Source organism: Nematostella vectensis, chromosome 1 (genome assembly GCF_932526225.1).
Source record: "Nematostella vectensis chromosome 1, jaNemVect1.1, whole genome shotgun sequence".
NCBI classification, from domain to species: Eukaryota; Metazoa; Cnidaria; class Anthozoa; order Actiniaria; family Edwardsiidae; genus Nematostella; species Nematostella vectensis.
The window spans coordinates 7,208,510-7,220,273 of NC_064034.1; the positions used below are offsets into that span (position 1 = coordinate 7,208,510).

The following is an 11,764-nucleotide window of genomic DNA, read 5'->3' on the forward strand; positions in this document are numbered from 1 at the left end:
GGGGTGGGGTGGGGGGAAGTTTGCTTGTTCACGACTCGACCCAGTCTTCCTACACTGGACTTATGTCAGCCATCTTGTTTTGTGCAATTTTACTTTATTATTACATTAGCAGCCCTCATCGTAATTGACATAGGTAGACCGGCAGACCATAGACTACAGACAAGCTATGTCCATCTTCGAGTCATTCTCCGTAATATCGTTTATTTTGGTTCATATCCTTGCCCTGTTCTTTGGCTGTCTGGTATTGTTGAGAATTGCCTGGACAATAATTCGTAACCCATCGGCCTTGAAGGCGGTCAAAATCACAGGTATGCAACAGTTCTTTTAGATTATTATGGTAAGCACATAATTCGTTTGATTTTCAACACAAATATTAAGATAGAATGTAAGTATTTTTATTATACTTATACGATTTGCAACATCATTTCGTTTAGTACCCTTGCCATAGCTAAGGGTAGACCAATTGTAGTAATTATTACTTATAGTATAAACAGCAAACAATTGTTAATATTTTTTTTTAGATTGCTATAACTTTTATTTATTTTGTCTTTTTGAAGCTCATTCTGGAACCCTTAGATATTTGTCTAACAGCAGACTCATTCCTAAGTTATTCCTTAGACTAATTCCAGAAAATATCCGTACCCGTAGGCTTCGTTTTTTTTACCCCCCATGCTTCTAGAAATTCCAGAATGCTAACCCCCCCCCCCTGTCTTAGGAATTCTGAACTACCTTAACCCCCCATGCTTCCAGAATTCAGATTTCTTGTCAACCCCCCCCCCCCCTCCCCTTCGCAGTTACCGCATAAATTGCGCAGAAATTATGCAAAGCGAGTGCCTATGATTTAGGATGATGACTCAAATATGCGAAATCTAATGAAATTGATAAAATCTTCATAGACTGGAAAGGTTACAGCTGATCTTGTAGAACTCCAGGAAACATCTCATACATCATATATACATACATGTATATCTTAATGCTTTTGACATTTTTGTTTTTTTGCCCCTTTTGTGCCAGGCTTTGTGTACTGGGATATATTGCAGCATACTCCCACTGAATGATTATCCCTTATGCCTGGTGCACACTAGTGACATAATGACATGGGTGCGTGAACTGTTATCTTCTTAATTGTGAATGGTTAAACATTTTGACATAGGCCCAACATAATGACATGGACATAATGCCATAAGAGAAAAAAACTACAGAGTGCGCACCAAAGTTGTTATGTCGTTATGTCACTAGTGTGCACCAGGCATTACTGTCAATGTGTCAACGCTAGTGCCAATTTTAGCAAAGAGTGTCAAACCATCATCATACCAACTCCTCCAATTTTTAATAAAGTATTTAGTGAAAAATTAAATTAAAAGATATTAAAAAAATAAAAAAATGTTTTAAAAATATTTAGCGAATAGTGTCCAATTATCATATCAACTCCTCCGATTTCTAACAAAGAGTGTCGTCATGTTGTTGTGTAAACTTTCTTACTTACTTAAGCTCTTCTAATGTCTCCTCTGCTGTGCCAGTTGTCCTGTTTCCCTCCAATTCATGTCAAGAACCTGTATTTTCTTCTCTGTGTCCCTACTCCAGGTGTTGACAACCTCTTTCTCTTTTGCCCTAAGGGTTCCATCTCAAGTGTCAGTGGGCCTCACACTTCCTTTTCCTCACCTGGTTTTTTTCCTCTCTCCCACAGCTCTTCTTTCATGATCTTGTCTGACCAGTGTATCTTAAGAGTTGTGCAAAGACAGTGCTTCATGTATGTTTCTTTATTGTCTTCGCTGTCATTTGCCCATATCTGCTCCATTATAGCAAGACTGCTCGATGTTTGTGTTGCATATTTTGAGGGGCCCAAATCTTTTGTAAGGAATTCTGACAATAAACTTCCTAAATAGGTAAAGGAATCTACCTCCTTGATGTTGCGTCCATTTAACGCTGATCTTGCTATTGGCCTGAACAATGATTTTCAGGACTTTGCTTTTCTTGCATCTTTTTGGGGGAAATTAGTTTCTTTGTGTTTATTTATTGGATGTTTTGTCTAACTCTTTGTCACATTTGTTTTGCTACAACCATGCAAGTGCTCTAGCCTCCTCAACAGGACTCCCAATCTGAAAAAGAACCTATATAAAAAGAGAAAGAAACCCTGTTTTTCTGAGGTGTAATGTTCCCTGAACCTCAAACACAAAGCCCAAATAACCTATACAAAAAAGAACAAAAACCATGTTACACAGGAAGCCCAAATCTCAAAAAAAGCTCTTTTTTCTTCTTTTTCTGATTAAGATGCCTATGGAGGAGGCTACAAGTGCCCTTTGCTACAACCATGCAAGTGCCTTTGCCCCCTCGAAATGACTCTTAATCTGGAAAATAACCTATACAAAAAAGAACAAAAACCATGTTACACAGGAAGTCCAAATCTCAAAAAGGCTCTTTTTTTTCTGATTAAGATTCCTGTGGAGGAGTGCCCCTTGTAATAAGCTAAAGATGCATTGTATTACTTTATTACAAACCTTTTGATTTTTTTAAAGCTCCTACATCATTGACCAACCCTGAGTTTGGTGAGCACTGCTATATGCGTACACCATCAGGCCTAAACTTCCACTATGTCGCCAAAGGTGATCTAAACAAACCGTTGATGCTCTGCCTGCATGGGTTCCCTGAGGTATGAGATATCCTAAGATTACCCAGCATTTGATGTTCTCTTTTTATCAATAGATCTCTTTAAGTTAAGTACAAAATACAGTAATCCTGGTTTTTTCCAGAAAAAAAAACAAGCATTATTGATCTTTTTTACAGTTCTGGTATTCTTGGAGATATCAGCTTCAATGGCTTAGTGAGAATTATAGAGTTGTTGCAATGGACATGAGGTACAACCAGTGGAAGATCCAAGAATTTTTGTGAGAGGGAGGGAGGGGGGGAGGGAGGGAGGGAGGGGGGGGGGGAGGGAGAGAACTCCTTTAGATGGTGAGGGCATCTTAAAGAAAGGGGGCAGGCATCAATATATAAATATATTTATATATGATGAATTTCTAGATTTCAATTTTCATACATTTTTTTGAGATTATCAGTCTAAACTATTATGCCCTCTCCTCTCCCTCCAATGACTTCATGGACTCTCTATTGTGCAACTTTTTTAACATTATTTTTCATATTTCTCATGCGCTTGAGCTATAAAGAACCTCTCTTGTAGACCTGGTGGAGTTTATACACTCATGCTAAAAAAGAAGGAAGAATCCAGGTCTGCTTCTAAATTGTTTCTGGACAGATGAATAGATAAAACTAATTCTTGAATGCATTTGTTAGGGGATATGGTGAAAGCGACCACCCTAAGGGAAGAGGTGAATATGTAATGACAAAATTAACACAAGATGTCAGGGAAGTTGTAAGTAGTCTTAATCTATACAGTCTCAATCTCATTATAATCGTTTTTTAAACGGGTATTCGGGCCATGGAACCCAGGGTAAAGGGGCCATAAAAGGGGAATAGTGGTATGGGTAGAGGTTGGTGGCAGGGTTGAGAACGGGAGGGTAATTATGGAGATAGTGCTTAGTGGAGTTGGGCTGTCAGTAGGGTACAGGGTTATAAGGGTGTGGGTAAAAGGCAGATGTTGTTGGTAAAAACAGGGTATACATACCATGTCATCTAGGGTGAAGGGGGAGGTATAAGAAGTGTATAGTGGGGTAGGGTAGGGGACAGTGGGTAGGGAAGGTATAGACCAGAAGCAAAAATGGCTTATAAGGTGTAAGGTGTACATGGTGATTAGAATACAACAAAGGGTCAAAGAAATACATGCACATAAATGTATAATAAATGACTGTAAATATGAATGGGATATTTCAATGTTTGACAAACATGTTTAGCCAGGTCTTAAATTTGGCTATGTTATCATGCATGTAAAACACTCATCTGGAATCATTGTTTTTAGATGAGTGGCCTAGGGTTTTCATCTTGTATCCTGGCCTGTCATGACTGGGGAGGGTTCATTGGATGGTAAGTCTAAATCACTTCTGAACACACTCTTGCATTTTGGTGAATTGGGCAGTAAAGGGGGGAGTTGGTGTGTGGATTGGGGGGGGGGGGGCTTCAGATGGCAGAGTTACAATGAAGGATGGTAGACACCTGGTTGGGTGAAAAGTGGTGTCTAAGAGATCACTTCAGGAGGCACGTGATAGATGTCATCAGCTACTATTACACAGTGATGACAGAAAAATTATTCATTTCCCAGATAGCTGGATGCCCTTCTGTAGAGAGTTTTAGTAATATATGTTATGAATATTCATTTCAGGACATTTGCTCATCAATTTCCAGATATGGTGGAGAGACTGATTATTGTCAACTGTCCACACCCAATGTAAGCATAATCATTTAGCTAAACTTTTTACCTATCAGATTTTCACACTTATTGTGTCGTTATGCTATTGTAATGTCAGGGCTGCTGAGAAATACGTCTTTACCCATCCATCACAGTTGTTGAGATCGTGGGTGAGTCATGCACATAAAGTCCTTTATGGAGTTGCACCTAAACAGGCCCATAGCCAGGGGGAATTCGGGGGATTCTGAAGAACCATCCACCTCTAAATGTTTAAACAAACTGGCCTGCGAAATTGTTTTGATAAAAGACAGCTTTAATGTTAAAACCAATACAATACAATTCAATATCCTTCATTTTACGAGGGTGACATTTTAACAATATAAATAAATAAAAATATATAAATAAATAAATAAATATATATATATATATATATATATATATATATATATATATATATATATATATATATATATATATATATATATATATATATATATATATATATATATATATATAGTGTTGGTTTGAGAAAAATACAAACTACATAGGTTTCCCTACAGGTCTGTTTCGTGGTTGCCCACTCATCAGGGGGCAACCACGAAACAGACCTGTAGGGAAACCTATGTAGTTTGTATTTTTCTCAAACCAACACTATACACCGCTCTACTTTCGAGTATTGAGCACTTTCTATGAAAGCCTTCAACCATCATTTTATATATAAATATATAAATAAATATATAAATAAATATATAAATAAATATATAAATAAATAAATAAATAAATAAATAAATAAATAGACTAATAAGTATACTCACTTTGAGTGGGATGTTAGGAGTATTTTTATTTCGTTTATTCTTAGATCACAAAAAACAGTGAAACATTTTCATTTTAATGGCACTTGTTGTCTGGGAGGAGTTATGGAAGAGAAGGTCAGCCAAGGGGAGGTGGGGTGTCGAAAACCAAAACAGCCTTACCTGCCGTCTTACCTATCTCACTTTTGAAAACCCCTAAATCTCACGCAAGGTTTGAAATATAAAAAAGTATCCCTCCAGGGAATACTCTTTGTAGCAACAAATATGCACTAGTTTACTCGGGTAACTCAACTGTAACGTTACCAGTACCCTAGTTTATTTGATGAAAAAATGATTTGAGCAAACAGCTATGCTCTTTGGAACCTATGGGATGCCTTGGTTTGTGTGTATATGAGGATTAAAATGGAAAATCAAAATAGGGTCGAAAAATATGCCGACATTTTGCCATGGAGAAGGACTAAATAAAAGTAGGAAACACTGGCATATTTTGCTACTCTGTTTTGGTTCTCGATCTCAATAATCGAGCTTGAAGTGCACAGAAGAGTCAGATTCAAGCTCGAACTGATTATGGAAACTTGAACTGCGTTATTGAAATAAATGTGTAGAAGCTGAAATCTATATTTGACTCCCGCTTTATGTTTTCCCGGTTTTTTGCTATGTGCTTTATCTATTGTTAACTCATCGTGTCTGTTTTCCAGACCTGCTTTATCACTCTTTTCCAGTCCTGCTTTATAAATGATTGTTAACTCAGTGTGTCTGTTTCCCAGTATGTCTACTTCTTCCAGCTACCCTACCTACCCGAGTTCTGGATAGCTCTCAATAACTATGAAGTTTTTGAGGATATGTTCAGGGGAGAACAAATGGTAAGGTATCAAACCTGATTAACAGGTTTTTATCCTTATAAAGAAAAAGCCTTATGGTGAGAGCTTTGTTCTCTATAAGTGGTATCAAACCAGATTAACAGGGTTTTTTTTGTCCTTTTTTTTTTGTAAAGAACAGCTTATGGTAACAGCTTTATCGTTTATAAGCGATTTCAAACCCGGTTAACAGGTTTTTATCCTTATATAGAATAAGCCTTATGGTAAGAGCTTTATACCCTATAAGCGGTGTCAAACCGCGATGTCAAGAATTCGAACCTTTTTTCGCTTTTCTGTTTTATAGTCAATACAATATATATTTTCAATTGCGCTAATATTGTCATTGTTACTAAGATGGCTTTTCTTACTACCAGGTAGCTATTGCCTTGTTTTTAGGAACTGAAATCCAAAGGGCGAATCGATTTGATTTGCATATTTTAAACTTTTCCACATGTCAATCAAGTCCAGTTTTGTATCATTGCATTCTTTGGGCTGCTTTGTTGTTACTTCATCCTCATATCCGGGCACTTAATCTTGTCTGCACGGAACGTAGAAAACTAAAAGTAAAATTCATAAAGTATTTTGGTGCTGTTAAGAATGTTGTTATTTAACTTTGACTCCCACCTTATTCTGAATACTCAATTAGTACCAATCCCTAACAAAGTACCCGGCGATCAATTATGAAGTTGCCTTCCCTATTTTTTTCCTGTTAGCCATTTTTAATAAAAGCTACTTGCCTTTGTTTTCACTGTATTTTTCATTTGGATGAAGGATTTTTTATTCATACAATCTTTCAAGTAAAAATTCCCTTCCTCTCTGTAATGTTTTTGTAATTTGTTGAGTATGAAATAATAACTTTTCGCTGTGCAGATGTCCTATAATGAGGATGTTAATGTATTGTTAAAGTCTTATTCTTTCCAAATCCTCACTTGCACAAGTCCAATCACCTGCAGGATGTTTCACGTGGTAAGCTCAAGTTTATTCGTCACAAACACGAAAATGGACCAGTTCAGTCAGAGAAACGCCACCTTCCCCAGTACTGCCTGCGATATCCATGCCCGAAACACATGGGTGTTGCAGAACAGCCTTGCTTTACAATCGGCGTTCCAGGCAATGATCGGCTGTTCTGTTCCCGGGGTTATTTTCGCCATTTTATTAAATAGCGTCCTCATAGTAGCTGTGTTACGAACGCCCCAGTTTCAAGAACTCAACCAAATGCTGGGTTTGGTTTGTCTGTCAGTTTCTGATCTGGTGATGGGTACGCTGGTACAGCCCATTTTTATCGCGTTAAGAGTGAACGATCTTAGAGGCCATTTGGACTGTGACTTATTCGATGGCATGGATTACATCTACACCCTATCTATTGGACTGCGGCTCGCTACACTCTTAGCCGTAAACGTCGAACGATTCCTTGTGATCCACTTTCCTTACTGGTACGGTGCATGGATAACCAACACAGTCTTTATGGTCAGCTGGTGTTTCGCTGTGATGGCTTATAATACAGTTTTAACTCTCATGAAAACCCAGCTTGATCATTTAATTAGCGTTCCAATCAAGCTCTAGCATCAGCCTTTGGTCTTCGTATTGTGATGTGGATCGCAGTGTATGTTACGGCGAGAAAGCAGCAGAAACGCCTAGCTGTCGCTCCCTCCACTGAAGAAATGGCCGACATAGAGGATCGTAAAGCCAGGATAAGAGACACAAAGCATGCAACGGTCATTTGTCTCGTGACGCTTTTCCACTTTACAGTCTATATTGTTATTGCTGTGCTCTTTTTTCTAAATAGTGGTAAAATTGGTTCGCCAAGTCCGGAGCTCAGAGCTATAGCAATACCTCTCGGTTCAGCACTGTCTCAATGGACATGTGTTGTGAACCCGTTCGTGTACAGTATGAGTCTCAAGAAAATAAGAACGGCGATCAGAAAACTTCATGATTCTGGAAGTAAAATTAAAATATGATTTTGTGAATTTCTTTGTGTAGAGAGCTGGGGATTTACATTGTACTATGATTATCGTCTAAGGCATAGGCATGTCCAGATTTTTTTCGTAAAACAAGTCTCTCAATGAGTTCGCGGCCTCTCAAATGGTTTGACCCGTTTCGAAATCGCTCGACATCTTTTAGGTTGGGTCTACCGCGAACGGTGTGTGCATCTGTAAGTGATTTGAGCGTACTTGGTAGCGATAGCTTATCCATAACTTCGACCTACTGAAATACTACAATATGGCGGCTCCTATGACAGTCTCGTCATGCATGGCCGATCGACCATGTGATGATCGGCTTTGTTTTTGTGATGATCGGCTTTGTTTTTGTAGTTATCTGTAATTGGTTGAAACGTTTCTATAGTTACATGATGACGTACTTTATTTTATTGACCAAGATGAACAAAAAGAACACTGAATTTAATACTTGACACTTTTCTACGAAAAGTGCGAGTAATGAGTAAAAAACCTAAAGAATGCAAAAAAAGCTGAATAATTTGCCTTATTTCTCAGTTTCTTTAGAAAACAACAAAAAATGTACCAGCCTCAAAGATTGTTATCATTTCCAGTGTGATTACTCCGATTGTTTCTCGCTACATGCTTTTTCCCGACAAAAAAAGCAGGTTTACTGAATGCCAAACCAAGCGCGTAGATAACCGCCCCGAAGGGATTTGAACCCGGCTCACGAGAGGACCCGTTTTTTAGAATATATACTATTTTTAAAATCCTCGAAAATAAGTTAACGCAAACATAAAATGACGCCAAAAATGAATCGTACACACAAATTAATTGGAAAAAATTGAATTTGTTTTTTTTTCATTGCTAGAGTTATTTTTTACTCTAATCCCCATAATCGCAAAAATAAAGTTACCAGTTTTTTTACGAAAATAGTGAAATTGCAAAAATAATGTATCGCAAAATATAGGCATTTCAAAAAAGTTTGACGTCACGAAAATTGAAAGTTTAGTTAGCATTTTTGTTATGTTTCAGGGAGTGAGAAAGCCAGGATCTTTAACAGACGAAGATCTGGCAGCATATAGATATATGTTCAGCCGCGAAGGGGCTCTCACACCTCCCCTGAACTACTACCGCAATGTGCTGGTCCGCACCAAGAGTGACAGGGACTTATTTAAGGCAAGATTTAGGAAACCCGTCCTTGTCATTTGGGTAAGTTTACGGGAGGTAATATTCTTAACAATGTGGCTCCTATTTTCATTGAGGATGCACTAAAATTGTGAAACATGTGGTACACAAAGGAACCATCGGCGGCAGAAAACCATGGCCTCTGTGCGTTTGAAAACAAAAAAATTCAAAATACCCCAAATGAGAGCTGGCCATCAGGCTCTCTAAATGATGTAAAGTAGCTAGCATGGGGCAGCCTTCCGAAAATGACCGCGCACGCTCTTTGAACCAATCACAGGTAGCCCAAGTTCTTTATTTGTCCCTATTGATTTTACGGTAAACATAGGGCAAAAAACAAAATTAGTGAGAAAAAAAAACTTTTTGAAAAGACGTGTGTAGTCTAGTGTTGTGTTTATGTTTACTTTTTTTGCGTGTTCTTTGGTCGTATTAAAGCGCCTTTTTTTCAAGATTCAAGATTCACGATTTGAAATTTTAAACGAACGAAGTGGTAGGAAAGTAATTTTGGAAATACCTCACATTCCGTCCTAAAAAAACACACTTCCTCCCGCTTAATGGCGCTCAAATCAAGGCGAAATCCTCACTTCGTTCGTTAAAAATTTTAAATCGTGAATTTTGAATCTTGAAAAAGGCGCTTGAATACGGCTAAAGAACACGCAAAAAATAAACATAAACACAACACTAGACTACACGTCACACGTCTTTTCAACAAGTAGTTTTTAATGTTTACTAATTTTGTTTGTCGCCCTATGTTTACCGTAAAATCAATAGAGACAAATAAAGAGCTTCGGCTACCGGTGAACCAATCAGGACTCAGAATTCATTGTTGCGCCCTCTAGGAAAAAATGGTAATTTTCAGTTTAACCCATTCTCAGGGAACTGATTATTTTTTCTTGAGTCTGGTAATTTTCTGTCTTTTTTCAGGGAACTGGCGATCGTGCTCTTGAATCTGGTATGCTTGAAGGAACTGCTGACTTCGCTCCAAATTTGACAATCAGGTGAGAACCTTGAATTGTATGACTCTGAAAACTAAAAGCATCAATAACTAATACCCTAAATTAACCTATGGCAAGTGTCTGGAGGCCGCATTATGGTTAATGCGTAAACGGAACACTCTTACCAGTTTGGGAATTTGGGTAGTACGTGGTACACGGTGCGAAACCTAAAATAATAATAAATTCAGGAGCAATAAGGCTCGTATGGGTCCTCTTATCTTTCCTCATTCCATTCCTGTGTTGGTTTTTGTTCTTATTTGTTGAGGGTGGATCATTATCCTTTCCTTATCACATTCCTGTGTTGTTTGTTGTTCAGGTATGTTGACGGTGCGTCCCATTGGGTCCAGCAAGAGGAACCCGAAGTTGTGAACGAGTGTATCCACGACTTCCTGACAGCGCAGTCGTATGAAATGATCAATAGGCCCAACTAATAATGCAAGCCAAACTCGTATATTCTGCGGTCACTATAAATAGTCCCGATCCTTGAGATCCTTTATTTAGATACCTCTATAAGGTTTCTTTAAAAAAATTAAATGTTCACTTGTTTTGGTCCCAAGGGTATAGCTGCTTGATAAGGTACCACAAGTTTACTACGACTCATGTGAATTCAATCGCTTTTACCGGTTTTTCATCAGTCTTCCGTAGCCCCCCCTCCCCCTCCAAACCCCCATGATTCTAGTTTCAATATACACTTATTTCAAATAAGTTTGCACTCAAGAATCCGTGTATCATATTCCGAAGTGGCTCTATGTTACGTATAAATGGTTGAATCAAGTACACGAACAAGAATGAAGCTTTTTCAAAACTGGATTTGTTTGATCCACGGCCATTACTTGTTTATTTGATTACACTGAAGCACTGTGAGTTACAAAACAGTGCAACTTTATTTGACATGGGTATATAAGGCCAAGATAATGGCTAGGAAAATCATGTGGGGCCCTTCAGGTTCTTCACTATCCATTTGAGTGGCAGTATCTCGAAGTATCCATTACGGTGTCAGTTTGTTGGGTAGAACTCGTGACGCAGCCTTTTTAGCCGGTTATTTTGTAGTTGGAGCTAGTGATTTAAATATTTATATAGAATCGTGACATATTGGCCATGACAACCTGTCACATGAAGCGGATGGACTTAAAATTTAAGTATGGGACCCAAAAGGTAAACCAGTTGTATAAATTGCCTTCATAATTCTTGTTTGTTTGAGTTGCATCATGGGGGTTGGGGGGGGGGGGGGGGGGCGTCGGAATGGAAGGCATGGTTGAGACATGGTTATTAGATGAGTATTGGAATCGTGTGGACATAGAATCGTCTATTAAAAAGATTTTCTGATAAGAATTATGGATTACAGATTCCCGAACTGCGTCAAAGGGCTGTGATAAGATGTTGTGAATTAAAAATAGAAGAAAATTAAAGATGTGTATGTAAATAGCGAAATTCAAGAGATGCTAAATAAAACCGCTTCTTTCCATATGCTTGTTCTCTGACACACAGTTTCCATGTTTGTTTGTAGTATTTTGCTGATCTTTGACTTTCTTGCGATTGGCTGTTTGTAGCGCGGTGAAAACCTATCTAGCGCCAACATCACATGCCATGGCTTGCACCACCTCGGCTGACATCAAGTAATGTGTAAGCGAGCTATTTTTACAACCTTCTAACATGGTGTTCTGGGGGAACATCGCGTCCA

At 38.3% G+C, this 11,764-nt stretch overlaps 1 protein-coding gene across 2 annotated transcripts; it reads left to right on the forward strand.

Moving 5' to 3' along the window:
• The first annotated feature begins 50 nt into the window (after positions 1-50).
• Positions 51-11,548, forward strand: LOC5519029 (epoxide hydrolase 4). 2 transcript variants are annotated; one of them, XM_048729139.1, is made up of 11 exons: positions 51-308; positions 2,517-2,650; positions 2,785-2,855; positions 3,292-3,370; positions 3,914-3,978; positions 4,274-4,339; positions 4,419-4,470; positions 5,880-5,975; positions 8,939-9,115; positions 10,013-10,086; positions 10,400-11,548. In XM_048729139.1, the coding sequence occupies exons 1-11, from the start codon at positions 167-169 to the stop codon at positions 10,512-10,514; spliced, it is 1,071 nt and encodes a 356-aa protein (XP_048585096.1). In that variant the 5' UTR covers positions 51-166; the 3' UTR covers positions 10,515-11,548. The 2 variants fall into 2 exon arrangements, with proteins under 2 accessions (XP_048585096.1, XP_048585099.1); XM_048729142.1 differs by having other exon boundaries at positions 8,939-9,082.
• The last annotated feature ends 216 nt before the right edge of the window (positions 11,549-11,764 follow it).

Bases quoted from the DNA above. Each gene is read 5' to 3' on its own strand.
- LOC5519029 (XM_048729139.1), top strand. From the start codon at position 167: ATGTCCATCTTCGAGTCATTCTCCGTAATATCGTTTATTTTGGTTCAT. The intron at 3,371-3,913 runs GTAAGTAGTCTT...CATTGTTTTTAG, and splicing joins CACAAGATGTCAGGGAAGTT to ATGAGTGGCCTAGGGTTTTC. The intron at 5,976-8,938 runs GTAAGGTATCAA...GTTATGTTTCAG, and splicing joins TGTTCAGGGGAGAACAAATG to GGAGTGAGAAAGCCAGGATC.